Consider the following 20,738-nt stretch of genomic DNA (forward strand, 5'->3'; position numbering starts at 1 on the left):
TAGACAGCAGCAGTGGTCGGCCTCCTACACAACGAGTATATTATTCATGAGGCCATCCATCTCCTTAGCTTTCTGTTCCTTGGAATGCAAGCGCATGTACTGTATGTAGTAGCGGCTAGGCCTGAGGTGGTCAGCGTTTTGGCGCATATCCTACCTCCTCCGAGGATTGCTGGATGTTTTCCTGCTACTATCCCAGTTCTATGACTCCAGTTAAAAGAAAGCTTCAGGTGATGAATGAGGTGGTGGCAAAGGAGAAAGAGCAGGAGGAACAGGGACCATTCACATCAATATCAGGCCAGTCAACCAGATATGTCTTGTAGGATATGTTTCTGTACCAAAAGGAGCGGTTCGGCTACACAGTTATAGGGCATACAGTGAGTGCAATGCCTACCAAAAATTTCGAGGCACTCCAATGCCACTTGGAAGTGACATGGGGGTCAGAGGGCCTTAACTAAACCGTTTTTTCCATTTATAGCAACTGGGTTTCCTGTGCACTGTTGGCCTAAGTAGTGAATGGAAGGCTTTCCAAAAATTATGGGGAACTGCAATGCCCCTTGAAACAGACGTGGATTACAGCGTACTAAAAACCTTCTACCCATTATTGGGGAGTGGGTCTCCCTTAGTGTTCGCCTATGCACTGAAAAGCAAAAGCTGACTAAAATTAGAAGGAAAGGCAATGCCCGTTGGAAGAGTCATGGAGGTTAGAGTTAATTAAAAACAACATTTCAATGCCCCTTGGAAGAGCTGTGGAGTTCAAAATGGTTTAACAAGACTGTTTTAATGCACCTTGGAAGAGACGTGGAGGTCACAGTAGCTTAACAAGACGGTTTAATGCCCCTTGGAAGAGACGTGGAGGTCGCAGTAGCTTAACAAGACGGTTTTAATGCCCCTTGGAATAGACGTGGAGGTCGCAGTAGCTTAACAAGACTGTTTTAATGCCCCTTGGAATAGACGTGGAGGTCGCAGTAGCTTAACAAGACTGTTTTAATGCCCCTTGGAAAAGTGGTGGAGGTCCCAGTAGCTTAACAAGACGGTTTTAATGCCCCTTGGAAGAGACGTGGAGGTCGCAGTGGCTTAACAAGACGGTTTTAATGCCCCTTGGAAGAGACGTGGAGGTCGCAGTAGCTTAACAAGACGGTTTTAATGCCCCTTTGAAGAGACGTGGAGGTCGCAGTAGCTTAACAAGACGGTTTTAATGCACCTTGGAAAAGTGGTGGAGGTCACAGTAGCTTAACAAGACGGTTTTAATGCCTCTCGGAAGAGAAGTGGAGGTCCCAGTAGCTTAACAAGACGGTTTTAATGCCCCTCGGAAGAGACATGGAGGTCGCAGTAGCTTAACAAGACGGTCTTAATGCCCCTTGGAAAAGTGGTGGAGGTCACAGTAGCTTAACAAGACTGTTTTAATGCCCATTGAAAACGACATGGAGGTCCCAGTAGCTTAACAAGACGGTTTTAATGCCCCTTACAAGAGCCATACAGTACAGCATATTACAAACATTATTCCTATTATTGGGGAGTGGATCTCCCATAGTCTTTGCCTATGCCTTCCAAGCAAAAGCTGCCAAAAATTAGGAGGAAATGCAATGCCCGTTCGAAGAGTCGTAGAGGTTAGAGTTAATTAAAAACAACATTTCAATCCCCCTTGGAAGAGCTGTGGAGTTCAGAGTGCTTTAACAAGACGGTTTTAATGCCCCTCGGAAGGGACGTGGAGGTCACAGTAGCTTAATAAGACGGTTTTAATGCCCCTTACAAGAGCCATGCAGTACAGCATAATACAAACATTATTCCCATTATTGGGGAGTGGGTCTCCCATAGTCTTTGCCTATGCCTTCCAAGCAAAAGCTGACAAAAATAAGGACGGAGGAACTTTCAATAATGGCAACACAGTCACCGTGGTGGCATAGTGGTGGTGGAGGCTGAGGATAAGGATAAGAACATAAAACAGCCGAAATGAGGAAGCGTATACCCATGTGTGGGTGTGAAGCGGTGCATGTGAATACACCTCCCGAAATAACACAGTGGATTTGACTTTATGTTACTCTGCTGTCATTTGGTGGTGCTGAGAAGTCTGGCCCAATCCAGCCCTTGTTCATTTTGATAAGGGTCAGCTTGTCAGCATTGTCAGTTGACAGGCGAGTGCGCTTATCAGTTATAATTCCCCCAGCAGCACTAAAAACATGCTCCGATAACACACTAGCGGCAGGGCAGGCCAGGACCTCCAATGCGTACAGTGCGAGTTCATTCCAAGTGTCCAGCTTAGATACCCAATAATTAAAAGGCACAGAGGAATCACGGACAACGCTGGTACGGTCGGCAAGGTACTCCCTCACCATCTTTTGAAACTTTCCACTCCTTGTGAGAGTACCCCGCGCCTCAGGGTCTGTCCGAAGGGAGGGTCTGAGAAAACTGTCCCAGAACGTTGACAGTGTTCCCCTGCCTCTGCTGGATTGGAGTTGCGTCTCGCTCGCATGTACGCCTTGGTTGGGCAACGAACTGTGACCTCTGCTGCTAGCGTGTTCAGATGGGAATTTTTTTTAACAGTTCTGCAGCAAGGGCCTTCTGGTACTGCCCCATTTTTGTAGACCTCTCCACCTCAGGAATAAGAGAGTGAAAGTTCTCCTTGTAGCGGGGGTCTACAAGTGTCACCAACCAGTAATGACTGTCACCCAACATTTTGACAACGCGAGGGTCACGGTTAAGGCAGCGTAACGGGCAAGACTTCCGTGTCCTCACCAAGATGACGACTGACCATGCTCCCCCCCCCGTCCTCAGGCCACCCACGCTGAAACGACGGTATGACAGTTGTACAGGTACTACCGTCTACAGCGCATGATACAAGCTCCTGTTCTTCCTCCTCTCCCTCATTGTCCCCCAATGCACGTTGGGATGAGATGAGGCTGGGCTGTGTGTAATCGCCCGCTACGACTTCTTGATCCATCTCATCATACTCTGGCTGCAATGCCTCCTCTTTAATTCTCTGCAGAGAGCGTTGCAAAAGACAGACAAGTGGAATGCTGACGCTAATGATGGCGTCATCGCCACTCACCATCTTGGTGGACTCCTCAAAGTTTGTCAAGATGGTACATATGTCAGACATCCAGGTCCACTCCTGAGGTCTTATGTATGGAGTCTGATCTGAATATCGACGGCCTTGTTGCAGCTGGTACTCCACAACTGCTCTCTTCTGCTCACAAATCCTTTGCAACATGTGGAGGGTAGAGTTCCAACGTGTGGGGAAATCACATATCAGTCGGTGTGACGGAAGCTGCAAACGCTGCTGCAACACAGCAGGGACGGCGGAAGCTGTAGCCGACTTGCAAAAATGAGCTGACAGGCGGCGTACTTTGACGAGCCGATCAGGCAACTCGGGGTACGATTTAAGAAACCGCTGAACCACGAGGTTAAGCACATGAGCCAGGCATGGTACGTGTGTGATCTCGCCTCGCCTCAGAGCCGCCACCAGGTTACGGCCATTGTCACACACGACCATGCCGGGATGTAGGTTCAGCAGTCTCAGCCACAGATCTGCCTGCTCTTTCACAGCTGTCCACAACTCACAAGCAGTGTGAGGTTTCTCACCTAAGCTTATGAGTTTCAGCACAGCCTGTTGCCGCTTGGTGGAGGCAGTACTGCAGTGCTTCCAGCTTGTAACTGATGTGGTGATATCTGAGATGGAGGCTGAACAGGAGGAGGAGGAGAAGGATGATGCGCAGGAGCTGTACACTGTGGGGGCAACTCTGACTGACATAGGGCCCACAATCCTCGGTGTGGGGAGGATGTGTTCCGTCCTGAGGTCCGACTGGGTCCCAGCTTCCACTATGTTTACCCAGTGTGCCGTCAGGAAGATGTACCATCCCTGGCCACAAGCACTTGTCCACGTGTCCGTTGTCAGGTGGACTCTCCCAGTAACTGCGTTGTTGAGGGCACAGCAAATGTTTTGGGACACGTGCTTGTGTAGTGCGGGGATGGCACACCGGGCAAAATAGTGTCGGCTGGGGACCGAGTACCGAGGGACGGCCACCGCCATAAGATTGCGGAAGGATTCCGTCTCCACCAGCCTAAAAGGCAGCATTTCCAACGCAAGCAGTTGTGAAATGTGCGAGTTTAGGACTGTGGCCTATGGGGCGTTGGCTGCGAATTTCCGCTTTCATTCAAAGGTCTGGGATATGGACAATTGAACGCAGCGGTGGGACGTGGACGTTGATGCTGTTTCTTGAGAAACTGCCATAACAAGTGAAGACTGAGAGGAGGGGGCATCTTTACATGCAGTGTGGACAGGGGATTGCCTTGCACACACAACAGGGGGTTCTATTGCACGCACAACAGTGGAAGAAGCAGTGGTGACACCCGCTGACACTGGTCGTGGACCCTGGGGTTCGCCCCACATAGTCAGGTGCTTTGCTGCCATGTGCCTGATCATGCTGGTGGTGGTCAGGCTGGTAGTTTTGTCACCCCTGCTGATGCTGGCCTGGCAGGTGGAACATATGGCCTTTTTGGGGTTATCAGCAGAGTCTTTAAAAAAATTCCAGACTCTGGAAGACCTACCCGTTGTACTGGCAACGTCCCTCATGTTGGTGTTACGGGGAACGGTTGCCCGCCTTCTGTGTGCGGCCACCACACTGCTTCTTCCTGCCTGTTGGGGTACTCCGCCTCCCTACCCCTGTGTGCTGCTGGCCTTGCTCTGCATGTCCTCCTGCCACGTTGGGTCAGTTACTAGATCATCCACCACCTCCTCATCTTCCACTTGCGCACCACGATCCTCCTCCTCACTTCCTGGCAATTGTGTCTCGTCATCGTCCACCTCTTGTGACAAATTGCCAGCGTCGACTTCCTGTGGCCGTGGCTGTTCAAATATTTGGGCATCGCTACATGGGATCTCCTCTTCCACCACTTCAAGCGGAGCAGGCGAGGGGCACAAATATGGAAATGGACCAGTGAACAGCTCTTCAGACTGTGGGATCAGTTGCTGTCTGACGACACTCGGCATGGTGGGAGGAATGAGCATCAGGGTGAGGAGGAGTATGCGGTCGAGACTCACGGCTACTAAAACTTGACCGTGTGGAAGACAGACCGGAGGTGGTGGTGCCCAGGTAACTGGAAGTATTATCTGCTATCCAATTAATAACCTGTTCACACTGATCAGTTCTCAATACTGGTGTTGTTCTGTGCTTCCCTAGTAATTCGGTCAAGAAGTGGGAGCGAGAAGATGTGGCTGTTTGTTGTGGCACATTTTCACCTTGGCCACGGCTCCGCCCTCTACACGCACCATCACCAGAACGTCCACTTCCATGTCCCTTGCCACGCGCCTTGCCCATTGTAAATGAAGTAAAATAGCTTACACTCGCACTATCAATGGAAAAAGGGTAATAAAAAGGAGATTAGAACCGTGGAAGAGGAAAACCACAGTTCTATTTCTCTGGCCTACACCCGACTCATTTACACAATCTGAACAACCAGAGAGAAACTATTACTGTTTTTCTTTACGGAAAAAATACCAACAGCTGGATAATAGAGAATTTTTACTGTGGGACGGCAAAACCACAGTTATAGTTATGTGGCCTACACCAGACTCTTTTAAACAGATATATTGGTGTATGAACAATCAGGAGACACTATGACTGTTTTTCTTTATGGCAAAAAATGCCAAAAGCAGGATAATACAGAGATTTGACCCGTGGAACTGCAAAACCACAGTTCTATTTCTCGGGCCTACACCAGACTATTTTCAGCAGATATATTTGTGTCTGAACAATCAGGGAGACACTATTACAGTTTTTTTTTACAGCAAAAAATGCCAAAGGCAGGATAATAGAGATTTTTTACCGTGGAACAGCAAAACCACAGTTATAATTTACTGGTGTATACCAGACTTTTTAAAATATATATATTTGCGGCTGAACAGTGAGCGACACACTCAAACTGTTTTTTTTTTTTAGATACAAATGGCCCAAAAGTGGATAATACAGAGGTTTGAACCGTGGAACTGCAAAACCACACTTGTATTTCTCTGGCCTACACCAAACTATTTTCAACAGATATATTTGTGTCTGAACTGTCACAGACACACTTTTTTTTTGTTTTGGTTTTTTTTTTTGGGGGGGGGACACACCAAAAGATTAATAAGACGGGTATTTGTACAGTGTGAAGGAGGAAAAAAAAAAAAAGAGGATTTAGATGAAAAAAAAAAAGGATTTTTCCTGGCCCCCGAGCCTGCCTGCCTGCTTGATATCTGGGATGGATATTAGTCCTGAGAAGGACTGTTTGTTTGATCTGGCAGCCTTTACAGACCCTACACTAACTATTTCACAGGATATATCTCTCCCTAAATCAGCAGCGCTGTCCCTACACTGTCTGATCCCAGCCGTCTGTGTCCAAGATGGCGGCGCCTGGTTTTAAATACTCAAGGTGACGCTGTGCGGCCAGCCAATCAATGTAATGCCCACAACCAACATGGCTGCGGCATTACAGTGACTGGCTGGCAATCCCTGCATGTTCATTGGCTCTGTAAAGAGCGCCAAACATGCAGGGCGGAGACCCGAGCTCCCGCCTGAGTAACCCGGAAATGCTCGGTGCTCGCCGAACATCCCGAGTGACGTGATGCTCCGGCGAGTACCGAGCAGTGTCAAGCATGTTCGCTCAACACTAGTAGTAAGAAGGTGCATAATCACCACATACAGCAATCATCTTTCATGGATTACTTTAGGCTTCTTTTGTAAGGAAATTAATCATGTAACGAAGCTCCAAATCCTTCACTTTCTTTGTAGAGCCGCACTGTACTGCACTTGCCATCCTGTCACTTCCAGTGCTTTCTTCTAATGTGTCAGTTGCATGTCCAAACAGGTCTCAACATGCACAGAAAAGCTCAGCTCTCTATGGGAAGAGTCAGACGGCCGTATAACTCAGATGAGAATAGCAACACAGTGCTCGGACTGGCCGACCCAAGTGTGCCAGCTGCATAGAAATACATGCTGTCATGCTCGGGTGGGGAGAGCCGACAGCCAGTCTGAGCATTGCTTTGCGATCCTCATCCGAGTCAGGGGACAATGACACGGCGGTATAACTCTGACAAGGATCGCAACGCAATGCTCAGACTGGCTGACCCAAGTGTGCCAGCTGCATAGAAATACATATTGTCATGTTCGAGTGGGGAGAGCCGATGGCTAGACCGAGCATTGCTTTGCAATCCTCATCTGAGTTAGGGGACAGTCACACTGCGGTATAACTCGGGACAAGGATCGCAACGCAATACTCGGACTGGCCGACCCAAGCGTGACAGCTGCATAGGAACGCATGCTGTCACACTCAGGTGGAGAGAGCCGACTGCCAGTCCAAGCATTGTGTTACGATCCTCGTCCGAGTCATACGGCCGTGTGACTTTTCCCTAGCACTGACAGAACATGCTGGGGTAGATAACTAATTGGACACCACTCATGAAATGCAGATATTTAATAAATTCTGAAACACTGCTGTATATAGAGCAGACCTTACCCCTCCATTACACGATGGCCCACGCCTGTGAACGAGTACCACATAGTATTACGTTACGACCGGGGGGGATTAGAGAGACTATGTGGGACCGACGTCCATCATCTTTTTTTCCGTGACCTTACAAAATACACACACAATAAAAAAGAGAAAATCTGAACGTGACAACTTGTTTTAGACTAAAAAATACCATTTACTACATTTCAGTCTCAATACAAAGTAAACAGGAAGAAACGATGATGTTACAAAGAACCAACAGGAAGGAAAATTTCCATCTTTGCAGCTATATATATATATATATATTTTTTGGGTGTCGATGCATCTAAAACAAAACAAAAGCGAGGCCTCCTTGAAAAGGTTTCATTAACAATCTTCTACCGTTTCTGTTTGCAGCTCCCATGCGGATCTATGTCTGTGTGGTTACAGATCACAATGTGTCGTCACTTTCCATCCAAGATATTCGTTAGGTGAGCAAAAAAAAAAAAAAGTAGGGAAAGCGTGGCTGCGTAATCAGGATAGATTTGCATGGGAGCTGTGTACACAAAACGTACTTTTTACTGCATCGAAACAATACAAAATTTGACGCACGTAGCCCTTAAAGGGTTTTCTTTTCCGGTTTCAGCTAAATATAATGTGTATATATTGCCTGATGGGTCTTGTACTTGATCTCTATAGTCCGACTGCCGTATGCAAAAGTGTGTAAAACAGAACAACGCACCCCCAAAAAATAAAAAAGTCGCCCCTTTGTTATTTTTCTATTTTCCAGTGACTCATTCCTAGGAAAGCCGGGTGGTTATCAATATGGGCGCCAATCCGCTTTTCTCTTTGTGCAGTGGATTTGCTCTTCTTCTGGACTAACCAGCCCTAAAAAAGGCGGCTGACGACCCCCTGTGAGTGCTGTAATCAGTCAGATCAGTTGTCACCCACATCCCCCTACAAACTGACACATGTCGTGTCTCCTGAGTGTTATAAGTACACGGCTGTCATCCACTACGCCTGCGGGACCACCACGTACGGCTGGTGGGGGATGCACTTTTGCCTCTCGTTGCAGTTGTAGATCCAACGTGGACGGACGAAATAAAGGCTGGCGTTATCGTTGAGCGCCTGTGGAGGAAATAAAACCCAAAAAACGTAAAAATTACGACATTAAAATTAACCCTTTCGACATGCAGAAAATTTTCCTTTTTTTCCCCCGCTTTTCACAAGTCATAACTTTTCTATTACTGTTTTGTTTTTTGAGCGTCAATGTTCACTTTGCCAAATAATGAACTGGAAAAAAGTAAATTCCAAGTGGCGCAAAACTTAAAAAATAATAATAATAAATAATAAGATAAAATTGAAATTTTGTTTTTTTTTGGATGTTCACTTTGGGGTAAAAATGATTCTACAGCAGGATGTGTGACAAATGTATGATTGATCGCTGAGGGGGGGGTTCGACTGATCATGAGAAAAGGGGGTCCTGCATTTTCGGGATCACAAAAAAATTTTTCAGCATCAATATTGTTCACGGGATGACCCCATTAATACATCATCATTTTCTACCCACCTCTTCGAAGCTGTCGTCCCATTCCTGCACCGTGATCACGTACTGAACCTTTTCATTCATATATTCTTCCAGCTCCCTGCAGAGAGAAACGCGTGGGATGTAGGACACTGCGATAGGTACAGAAGGGGCTTTACTATGACATACATAAATGGCGGCTAGGTGGGAGGTGCGGACACCTTTAAGCATCCCCCTCGCCGTCGTCCCTGGGTTTCAGTCCCCTTTTGGGACCACGTGAGCACTGGATCACACAGGGGCCGCGGTGGAGCGCACAGCAACTACCGCAACCACTACCGCCTACAGACGAGACTCCATTGAGTAAGTGACTTTCAGCCCCTGTGTGATCCGGGGAGTCTGATTTGAAGAGGAACGAAAACCGGTGATTATTTTTCATGGCCTTTATGTTTAGATTTAGGGGGTAAAAATTTTGCTTACCCGTTGAACGCCGTGATGTATCGCTGCAGCAGGCGCCGTTCAGCAGGAGGAAACTCCCCGTACAAGAAGAAGTGTTTGCCGACAAATAAATCTGTAGGTGGACAAAAAGGATATACGCTGGTTGAGTAGAGGACCTTTTAATTCAAGGACCTTTTATGGTGTCATCCCCAAACCGAGTCAGATTTAATCCCTGGAAAGTGAAGCGTTACAGGATGCCAGCAAAGCGGGTAAAGTTTCCAAACTCTACGATAACCGCTTTCATGCATTTTCCAGGATTTGTGAAAAATCAGTCTCCTTCCCCCTCTGGCAGCTGACAAAACAAATCGCAGCTGCTCTTCTCCTGTCTTGAAAAGCAGGCTGAACACGGAGCATGCGTGTCCGCCCATTACATGGACGCGCACATTGCTATACACGCCGAACACCGGGTGGCGCCATATTATAAAAACTCTTTAGCGGCCTGGTTCATTGTCATGATCTCTACAAGCGGTATGTCTAGTGACGGTGACAACCCCTTTAACAGTGCACCCTAAGCTTCTCACCCACCTGGAAGCTCAGGAATCGGGAGGTCGACCTCCGGCTCTTCCTCCACATCTGTGTTCTCATCCGTTGATCCGGCGTAGGGATCGTCTCTTCCGGGCGGAGAGCGCGCTTCTTTCTTTGCCGCCTGCTTCTGTTCCTCCACCCTGAGAATAACGAGACGACACGTAAAGGGGACGGCGGCATTTCACAGGCGGCACAATGCACCAAACCAAGAGTTTTGCTCCGGTCTACAAACGGCCGTAAATGTAGTTAGTGCGGGAAAAGGAAAATGAGAGCTAGTGAGCAAGCGTGACCGCCGCTCCGTTCACTTCTATGACCGCCACGCCGTTCACTTCTATGACACCCACTTTCTTAGTTCGTCTTCTGTATCTCCATCCGAGTCGTCATCTTGTAACCGACCTCCGCCTGTAAAAAAACGTACAAGATGGAGTTAGCCCTGCTAAGCGACCAGACGATCGCAGCTTCCTAAGGGGACTATTAAATAGGAAAACTGGTCCAGCCACTCACCCGCCTCCTCCTCATCTGTAGACCCCCCGTACTCATCCTCTTCTTTCGGGGGATTCTCTCTTCTTGTGACGCTGGGTTCTTCTTCCTCGCTATCCTCTTTGACTGTGGTTCTTGCAGGTTTGGCCTTTGCGGGGCTGGACGACTGATTCTTGTGGTTGGTCCGTCCGGAGTCCGGATTCTGGAAGAGATGCAAAAAAATATTACAGCTCCTATTATCTCCTACTACTACTCTCAGTATATATGACTTCTAAAGATCTCCTGACTTTGACTCTTAAAGGGGCAGTAAAGGAGTAAAAATTGCTGCTTTATTCTAAAAACGGTTGTCCATGGTTGGGTTTATTTTTGCGTCTCAGCTCCATTCATTTTAATATGACTGACGTGCAGTACCACATATGACCTGTGGACTACGGTGGAGCTGTTTTTAGAAGATAGCAGCTATGTTTTTCTAATCCTAAGGCCGGAAGTCACACATCCGAGTACCGAACCCAACAGCCTGAAATATGCTGTGGAGTGAAAGTCCGTAGAGCCGTGGCCAGTCTGTGACAAGTGGATGTGTGAATGTGTCCCTAAGGGACGGAATAATTACCGCTCTGTGCGGCTGAGCTTTCTGTCGGGGAGGGGAGTCGTCTTCGCTGTCTTCATCCTCTTCGCTGCTGCTGTCGGCCCCGACCATCAAATATCTGAAAAGAACAGATTCAAGACTAGAGATGAGTGAATCGATGGCAGCAGCAGGTCCTGTAGCCATGTCAGTAGTCCACGGCCACCGGACTGGAGCCCTGCGAGCCGCCTCCTGCCTGCAGGTATCCCCCAAAGCTTACTGTACACTGGTTATACACCGAGCTCCCCCTAGTGGTGCCTTCAGGAAGTCAAGATTTTATCATTTACCTCCATGCAGGGAATTTGGAGCCAAAAGGAAAAAGTGACTTACTGTTTATACGGTAAGCGCTGCTTCTTCTTGTAACAGTCCAGAATCCACTCCTTGCGCACAATGATTCCTCCGGCAGATTTGACTTGACCATATTTTGGGGTATTAGCAAATGCACAACTAAAAAAAAAAATGTATGAGCCGATGAGCTCACTGATTGGCTGCAGCGCTGCCAACCTGACACCTGGAGTGACAGTCAGCACCACCGACTTGAAAGGAGTCGTTCTGTAGTTTCCTGCACAGCCCTGGGCAGGGTACAGGATGCGGCGCTTCGCCAGGAGTGAGGGACGCAGCGCTTTAAAAGGGCACGGGACGCAGCGCTTTAAAAGGGCACGGGACGCAGCGCTTTAAAAGGGCACGGGACGCAGCGCTTTACCAAGGTACGCAGGGCACGGGACGGAGCGCTTTACCAGTGACGGAGTGCTTTACCAGGGTACTGGACGCAGCGCTTTACCAGTGACGGAGTGCTTTACCAGGGTACTGGACGCAGCGCTTTACCAGGGTACTAGACGCAACGCTTTACCAGGGTACGGGACGCAGCACTTTACCAGGGTATGGGACGCAGCACTTTACCAGGGTACGGGACGCAGCACTTTACCAGGGTACGGGACGCAGCACTTTACCAGGGTACGGGACGCAGCACTTTACCAGGGTACGGGACGCAGCACTTTACCAGGGTACGGGACGCAGCACTTTACCAGGGTACGGGACGCAGCACTTTACCAGGGTACGGGACGCAGCACTTTACCAGGGTACAAAGGGCATAGGACGCAGCGCTTTACCAGAGCATGGGACGCAGCACTTTACCAGGGTACAAAGGGCATGGGGCGCAGCGCTTTACCGGGGCACGGGACGCAGCACTTTACCAGGGTACAAAGGGCGCGGGGCGCAGCGCTTTACCGGGGCGCAGCGCTTTACCGGGGCGCGGGGCGCAGCGCTTTACCGGGGCGCGGGACGCAGCGCTTTACCGGGGCGCGGGACGCAGCGCTTTACCGGGGCGCGGGACGCAGCGCTTTACCGGGGCGCGGGACGCAGCGCTTTACCGGGGCGCGGGACGCAGCGCTTTACCAGGGTACGCAGGGCACGGGACGCAGCACTTTACCAGGGTACGCAGGGCACGGGACGCAGCGCTTTACCAAGGTACGCAGGGCACGGGACGGAGCGCTTTAATAGGGTACGCAGGGCACGGGACGGAGCGCTTTAACAGAGTACGCAGGGCACGGGACGCAGCACTTTACCAGGGTACGCAGGGCACGGGATGCAGCGCTTTACCAGGGTACGCAGGGCACGGGACGGAGCGCTTTACCAGGGCACGGGACGCAGCACTTTACCAGGGCACGGGACGCAGCACTTTACCAGGGCACGGGACGCAGCACTTTACCAGGGCACGGGACGCAGCACTTTACCAGGGCACGGGACGCAGCACTTTACCAGGGCACGGGACGCAGCACTTTACCAGGGCACGGGACGCAGCACTTTACCAGGGCACGGGACGCAGCACTTTACCAGGGCACGGGACGCAGCACTTTACCAGGGCACGGGACGCAGCACTTTACCAGGGCACGGGACGCAGCACTTTACCAGGGCACGGGACGCAGCACTTTACCAGGGCACGGGACGCAGCACTTTACCAGGGCACGGGACGCAGCACTTTACCAGGGCACGGGACGCAGCACTTTACCAGGGCACGGGACGCAGCACTTTACCAGGGCACGGGACGCAGCACTTTACCAGGGCACGGGACGCAGCACTTTACCAGGGCACGGGACGCAGCACTTTACCAGGGCACGGGACGCAGCACTTTACCAGGGCACGGGACGCAGCACTTTACCAGGGTACGCAGGGCATGGGACGCAGCACTTTACCAGGGTACGCAGGGCACGGGACGCAGCACTTTACCAGGGTACGCAGGGCACGGGACGCAGCACTTTACCAGGGTACGCAGGGCACGGGACGCAGCACTTTACCAGGGTACGCAGGGCACGGGACGCAGCACTTTACCAGGGTACGCAGGGCACGGGACGCAGCACTTTACCAGGGTACGCAGGGCACGGGACGCAGCACTTTACCAGGGTACGCAGGGCACGGGACGCAGCACTTTACCAGGGTACGCAGGGCACGGGACGCAGCACTTTACCAGGGTACGCAGGGCACGGGACGCAGCACTTTACCAGGGTACGCAGGGCACGGGACGCAGCACTTTACCAGGGTACGCAGGGCACGGGACGCAGCACTTTACCAGGGTACGCAGGGCACGGGACGCAGCACTTTACCAGGGTACGGAATGCAGCACTTTACCAGGGCACGAGACGCAGCACTTGACCAGGGTACGCAGGGTACGGGACACAGCACTTTACCAGGGCACGGGACGCAGAACTTTACCAGGGTAAGCAGGGCATGGGACGCAGCACTTTACCAGCACTGGGCGCCACCAATCATGAAGTGATGCTGTGTCGCAGTTCTACCTACATGAGATGGGTGCTGTCCGGGGTCCAGTCTGGTCGGTATTTTGCCCCCATCTCCAGGGCTTTATCCCTAAGGTCAGATCGGAACGGATTCTGAAAACCACTCAGCACAAACACTGTCCCCTGTAAGACCCGGTTCAGCTCTACGGGCTGGGAGCTGGCGGGGGTCTTCTTGTGAGAAGGTTTCTCCGGTGGAGGGGTCTTCTTTACAGATGGTGCAGGCTGCGGCTCAGCTAAAACGACAGAAACACCTGTGCATGGATTGTCTCAGGTATTACAGCTCGGCTCATTAAATAGGGCTGAGGTGTAATACCACACACAACCTGTAAACGGGGGGTGGTGCTGGTTTTTGGAAATAAAAATAAAAGCAGTATTTTTTTCCAATCCTGGACAAAACATAACAATGCAGTCAGGAACATTTTCATTACCTTTCATTTTTTTAGGCAGGGGCTGCGAGTTGGTCTCTTTGGAGTGGGATGGGGATACCTTGGTGGGAGGGTGACTCGAGGGCTCTTTTTTGAACTCGTACTTGCGTTTTCCAGAAGATGGGTCCTAAAAGTGACGGAAGATAGTGAAAACTGCCATACTGGGAGGGAGACCAGTTACAATATCTGGTAATTCCCAGCAATGTGCTAGGAGTTTAAGTAGGGTGTGGTGCTGCCTCATAGGCCTCAGCTGGGCTGGAAAGGGGAAAGTCACCTGTGTTGGATGGAATGATGAGGCACACGGGGGGTAGGTTACCTTTGGGGTTGTGCTGCTTGGGGGCGTCTTAGTCATTGGTTTTTCAGCGTTCGTTTCAGTAGAGCTGGACCCCTGTAATGTCGCTGCAGCGTAGCTCGTCTGCGGGGCTACACGGGAAAATAAATGGGACAGTTACTGTAAAGGAACATGGAGACGCTGCGTATTTTAGGAGAGCCGACTATGGGCCATGTAAATGTCCCCGTAACTGCCCAACTGGTACATAGGAGAAGCATAATTTCACTATATACTGCAATATCATGGTATTACAGTATACAGTAGAAGCCACAGAACAATCGCAGGTTCAAGTCCCCCTAGGGGGACTAAAAAAATAAAAGTAATAAAAAATAAAAGACATTAGAAAATTAAAAAAAAAGAAATAATAAATATATTTATTTATTTAAAATAAATACAAAATAAATATATTTATTTTAAATAAATAAATATATTTATTTAAAAAAAAAAATTTATATATGCAAAAAAAAAATATATATATATATATTATATATATTTAGTAAACTTTGATCTTTCCAACATATATTATTTAATATGTATATTATACGGTGAAAGAAAAAAACAAATATCGGAATTTACACTTTTTTTATGCAATAAAAAGCGATCAAAACGTCGTATGTAAAGCAAAATTTTATCAATAAAAACATCAAGCTCGGCGTGAATAAAAAAAAAATAATAATAATTTTTACCATTTATGCCAAAATGAATGGCAACATTGTAAAAAAACGACTCGTCCCACAAGAAAAAAAAAAAAAAGCCCATGGACAGCTGTGTGGCTAGAGGATTAAAATAGTAAATAAATAAATCCCTGGTCATTAGGGGGTTAACAAAATCTTAAAATATTAAGTTATCCTCCTATCCATAAGGTTATATGAGAGATCTGAGTGCTGAGTGTCTCGTGGTCCTGAGATTGGAGTTGGAGCACTCCTGCCTTTCCCCGGGCGCCCCTGACTTTCTTACGGGCGCCCCTGACTTTCTTACGGGCGCCCCTGACTTTCTTACGGGCGCCCCTGACTTTCTTACGGGCGCCCCTGACTTTCTTACGGGCGCCCCTGACTGTCTCCAGCACTTCCACAAACAATGAATGAATCGGGGGGGGAAGACTACATAGAAACGACTGGACATGACATACATTTTATGATCTTTCTTTACCTTTTGGGGGCGTTATTTCCGTTTTGCTCGTGCGACTGAAGAAAAGACTTCCAGGACGCATGGAGGGGGACGAACTCTCCTCGTCTTTCACCTTGAACTGCCCCAGCTTGGTGACTTTCTGGACATAAAAATTAGGAAAGAACCAAATAAAAAAAAATAATAATAAAGTTCAATAATAATAATAATCAAAATATATCCATCTTTTCCAACAAAGCACCCCCCCCCCCCGTGTGATCGCCATAACTGAGACATCCGGGCAGAGCTGAAAGGGGTCTGCCAAGCCCCTGCAGCTAAACTATGGTGGACGGCACATGTACGCCAGGTGGAAAAGAGAAGAAGTGGCAGATATAGATCACTTCTGCCTTCTGGGGGTCCTTGGTGGTCTTTGTCATCCAAGCAACAACTTGCTCCCCGGCCTTACATATACAATGAATTTGTGCTGCCCCTGAACAGGTTAAAAGGGGGCAGGTGATCAATATCAGACGGGCGGGGGTCCGACACCTGACATCAGGATGTAAACAGTGAGCAGCGTCTGCTGCGGAGAAGCGGACACCACATCCCATCCTCTGATCTGCAGCACTCGGCAGCGGCTGCTACACGTCAAATTCAGCTCCGTTTAGCGTTTACACCTGAACCGATCAGCGGGGGTGTCCGGTATGGGATAATGACGGGCGGGGGGGTCCGCCGATATTACGCCTTTAAAAAAATAAAGCGCTAAAGTAACGACAGATACTGACCGGAGAGGAGGGAGCGGGGTCATCTTTGTCCGGAGGCGAGTGGAAACGTATAAATGAGAGTCCGTACGCCAGATTCTAAAAAAGGACGAGAGAGATAAAGCGGCGAACTGCGGCACATGACACTGCAGACCCCCGTGGGCCCTGTGGACCCCCGCTTACTTTGGTATAAGGCTGGGTGCATATGATCTTCGCCCGGTCCCACTTCTTCTCCGCCGCCGTCTTCACCAGCTTGTCCGACCCGAACATCCGCATACGGTTCAGGTTGCTGCCGTTCTTGCTCTCGCTGGGTGACATAAAGGACGACATTCCCAGGATCACCTGATGGAGGAGGCGAAACAGATCACTGAGCCAAGTGACACAGTATGTAAGACCCCATTCACAAGCCCCCCCTCGATCCTGACCTCGTACTCCTGCTCACTGACCGACGTAGAATGGCCGACCAGCACCTCCACGAACGCCGAGCCTTCGTTTCCGATGTCGATGCTGTGGAGCTGCTCTTCCTTCTCGAACTACAGAGACAGAGACAGTGAGGTCGGACCCTCGGGAGGAGAAGGACGAGCGGGAGAGCCCCCTCCGCAAATGCTACAGCCCGCACCTGGAGGATGACTGACACCTGCTTCTCCCCAGCTTGTTTCGCCTTCCATTTTCGGTAGGTGTCGGGCTTCAGGAGGTTCTCTGCAGTGTGAGTCTAAGACGAAGGAGGAGGAAGAATATAAATTGGATCCGAGAGGATGAAATTTACCTACGCTGGCTCTTTAAATAAAGGCACAGAGCCGTCCGCACCTCCACGTGTGCAGATACTCACAGTGTCCGCGCTGCTACAGGACACCACGTGCTTCAGCCTGATCTCCGGCATCTCCGCCCTGAGGACACAGAAAGCCAAGAGCCGCTCAACCAACCGGTCTCCTGCCGCGCTCCAGAGTCCGACAGCACCTACCCACTGCACGTGCCAGAAAGCGAGACCCGACAACGCTGCAAATCAGGAGCAGTAATGTATGTATGTACACAGTGACTGCACCAGCAGAATAGTGAGTGCAGCTCTGGAGTATAATACAGGATGTAACTCCGGATCAGTAATGTAATGTATGTACACAGTGACTGCACCAGCAGAATAGTGAGTGCAGCTCTGGAGTATAATACAGGATGTAACTCAGGATCAGTAATGTAATGTATGTACACAGTGAATGCACCAGCAGAATAGTGAGTGCAGCTCTGGGGTATAATACAGGATGTAACTCAGGATCAGTAATGTAATGCATGTACAGTGACTGCACCAGCAGAATAGTGAGTGCAGCTCTGGAGTATAATACAGGATGTAACTCAGGATCAGTACAGGACCAGTAATGTAATGTATGTACAGAGTGATTACACCAGCAGAATAGTGAGTGCAGCTCTGGAGTATAATACAGGATGTAACTCAGGATCAGTACAGGATCAGTAATGTAATGTATGTACACAATGACTGCACCAGCAGAATAGTGAGTGCAGCTCTGGAGTATAATACAGGATGTAACTCAGGATCAGTAATGTAATGTATGTACACAGTGACTGCACCAGCTGAATAGTGAGTGCAGCTCTGGGGTATAATACAGGATGTAACTCAGGATCAGTACAGGATCAGTAATGTAATGTATGTACACAGTGACTGCACCAGCAGAATAGTGAGTGCAGCTCTTGAGTATAATACAGGATGTAACTCAGGATCAGTAATGTAATGTATGTACATAGTGACTGCACCAGCAGAATAGTGAGTGCGGCTCTGGAGTACAATACAGGATGTAACTCAGGATCAGTAATGTAATGTATGTACACAGTGACTGCACCAGCAGAATAGTGAGTGCAGCTCTGGAGTATAATACAGGATGTAACTCAGGATCAGTAATGTAATGTATGTACACAGTGACTGCACCAGCAGAATAGTGAGTGCAGCTCTGGGATATAATACAGGATGTAACTCAGGATCAGTAATGTAATGTATGTACACAGTGACTTCACCAACTGAATAGTGAGTGCAGCTCTGGAGTATAATACAGGATGTAACTCAGAATCAGTAATGTAATGTATGTACACAGTGACTGCACCAGCAGAATAGTGAGTGCAGATCTGGAGTATAATACAGGATGTAACTCAGGATCAGTAATGTAATGTATGTACACAGTGACTGCACCAGCAGAATAGTGAGTGCAGCTCTGGAGTATAATACAGGATGTAACTCAGAATCAGTACAGGATAAGTAATGTAATGTATGTACACAGTGAATGCAGCAGCAGAATAGTGAGTGCAGCTCTGGAGTATAATACAGGATGTAACTCAGGATCAGTAATGTAATGTATGTACATAGTGACTGCACCAGCAGAATAGTGAGTGCAGCTCTGGAGTATAATACAGGATGTAACTCAGGATCAGTACAGGATAAGTAATGTAATGTATGTACACAGTGAATGCAGCAGTAGAATAGTGAGTGCAGCTCTGGAGTATAATACAGGATGTAACTCAGGATCAGTACAGGATCAGTAAAGTAATGTATGTACATAGTGACTGCACCAGCAGAATAGTGAGTGCAGCTCTGGAGTATAATACAGGATGTAACTCAGGATCAGTAATGTAATGTATGTACACAGTGAATGCAGCAGCAGAATAGTGAGTGCAGCTCTGGAGTATAATACAGGATGTAACTCAGGATCAGTAATGTAATGTATGTACACAGTGACTGCACCAGCAGAATAGTGAGTGCAGCTCTGGAGTATAATACAGGATGTAACTCAGGATCAGTAATGTAATGTATGTACACAGTGACTGCACCAGCAGAATAGTGAGTGCAGCTCTGGAGTATAATACAGGATGTAACTCAGGATCAGTACAGGATAAGTAATGTAATGTATGTACACAGTGAATGCAGCAGCAGAATAGTGAGTGCAGCTCTGGAGTATAATACAGGATGTAACTCAGGATCAGTAATGTAATGTATGTACACAGTGACTGCACCAGCAGAATAGTGAGTGCAGCTCTGGAGTATAATACAGGATGTAACTCAGGATCAGAAATGTAATGTATATACACAGTGTGTAATGTATATACACAGTGACTGCACCAGCAGAATAGTGAGTGCAGCTCTGGAGTATAATACAGGATGTAACTCAGGATCAGTAATGTAATGTATGTACATAGTGACAGCACCAGCAGAATAGTGAGTGCAGCTCTGGAGTATAATACAGGAGGTAACTCAGGATCAGTACAGGATAAGTAATGTAATGTATGTACACAGTGAATGCAGCAGCAGAATAGTGAGTGCAGCTCTGGAGTATAATACAGGATGTAACTCAGGATCAGTACAAGATAAGTAATGTAATGTATGTACACAGTGAATGCACCAGCAGAATAGTGAGTGCAGCTCTGGAGTATAATACAGGATGTAACTCAGGATCAGTAATGTAATGTATGTACACAGTGACTGCACCAGCAGAATAGTGAGTGTAGCTCTGGAGTATAATACAGGATGTAACTCGGGATCAGTAATGTAATGTATGTACACAGTGACTGCACCAGTAGAATAGTGAGTGCAGCTCTGGGGTATAATACAGGATGTAACTCAGGATCAGTAATGTAATGTATGTACACAGTGACTGCACCAGCAGAATAGTGAGTGCAGCTCTGGAGTATAATACAGGATGTAACTCAGGATCAGTAATGTAATGTTTGTACATAGTGACAGCACCAGCAGAATAGTGAGTGCAGCTCTGGAGTATAATACAGGATGTAACTCAGGATCAGTAATGTAATGTATGTACACAGTGACTGCACCAGCAGAATAGTGATTGCAGCTCAGGAGTATAATACAGGATGTAACTCAGGATCAGTAATGTAATGTATGTACACAGTGACTGCACCAGCAGAATAGTGAGTGTAGCTCTGGAGTATAATACAGGATGTAAGTCAGGATCAGTAATGTAATGTATGTACACAGTGACTGCAGCAGCAGAATAGTGAGTGCAGCTCTGGAGTATAATACAGGATGTAACTCTGGATCAGTAATGTAATGTATGTACACAGTGACTGCAGCAGCAGAATAGTGAGTGCAGCTCTGGAGTATAATACAGGATGTAACTCGGGATCAGTAATGTAATGTATGTACACAGTAACTGCACAAGCAGAATAGTGAGTGTAGCTCTGGAGTATAATACAGGATGTAACTCAGG

At 48.4% G+C, this 20,738-nt stretch overlaps 1 protein-coding gene across 1 annotated transcript in view; it reads right to left on the reverse strand.

The window, feature by feature from the left end:
• Positions 1–7,637: 7,637 nt before the first annotated feature.
• Positions 7,638–20,738, reverse strand: part of XRCC1 (X-ray repair cross complementing 1) — a 34,094-nt gene continuing 20,993 nt past the window's right edge. The window contains exons 2-18 of the mRNA XM_073655819.1: positions 17,348–17,405; positions 17,138–17,230; positions 16,944–17,051; positions 16,702–16,860; positions 16,543–16,617; positions 15,806–15,923; positions 14,642–14,748; positions 14,329–14,452; positions 13,905–14,133; positions 11,439–11,555; positions 11,097–11,190; positions 10,511–10,688; positions 10,351–10,408; positions 10,007–10,146; positions 9,464–9,554; positions 9,032–9,107; positions 7,638–8,589 (exon numbers count right to left, since the gene is read on the reverse strand). Of these exons, the coding sequence (XP_073511920.1) occupies positions 8,476–8,589; positions 9,032–9,107; positions 9,464–9,554; positions 10,007–10,146; positions 10,351–10,408; positions 10,511–10,688; positions 11,097–11,190; positions 11,439–11,555; positions 13,905–14,133; positions 14,329–14,452; positions 14,642–14,748; positions 15,806–15,923; positions 16,543–16,617; positions 16,702–16,860; positions 16,944–17,051; positions 17,138–17,230; positions 17,348–17,398 (1,932 nt within the window). The 5' untranslated portion in view covers positions 17,399–17,405 and the 3' untranslated portion in view covers positions 7,638–8,475. The remainder of the gene's footprint in view (positions 8,590–9,031; positions 9,108–9,463; positions 9,555–10,006; positions 10,147–10,350; positions 10,409–10,510; positions 10,689–11,096; positions 11,191–11,438; positions 11,556–13,904; positions 14,134–14,328; positions 14,453–14,641; positions 14,749–15,805; positions 15,924–16,542; positions 16,618–16,701; positions 16,861–16,943; positions 17,052–17,137; positions 17,231–17,347; positions 17,406–20,738) is intronic.

This window comes from Phyllobates terribilis, unplaced genomic scaffold (genome assembly GCF_046119375.1).
Source record: "Phyllobates terribilis strain yellow unplaced genomic scaffold, ASM4611937v1 Scaffold_12__6_contigs__length_324123572, whole genome shotgun sequence".
Classification (NCBI taxonomy): Eukaryota; Metazoa; Chordata; class Amphibia; order Anura; family Dendrobatidae; genus Phyllobates; species Phyllobates terribilis.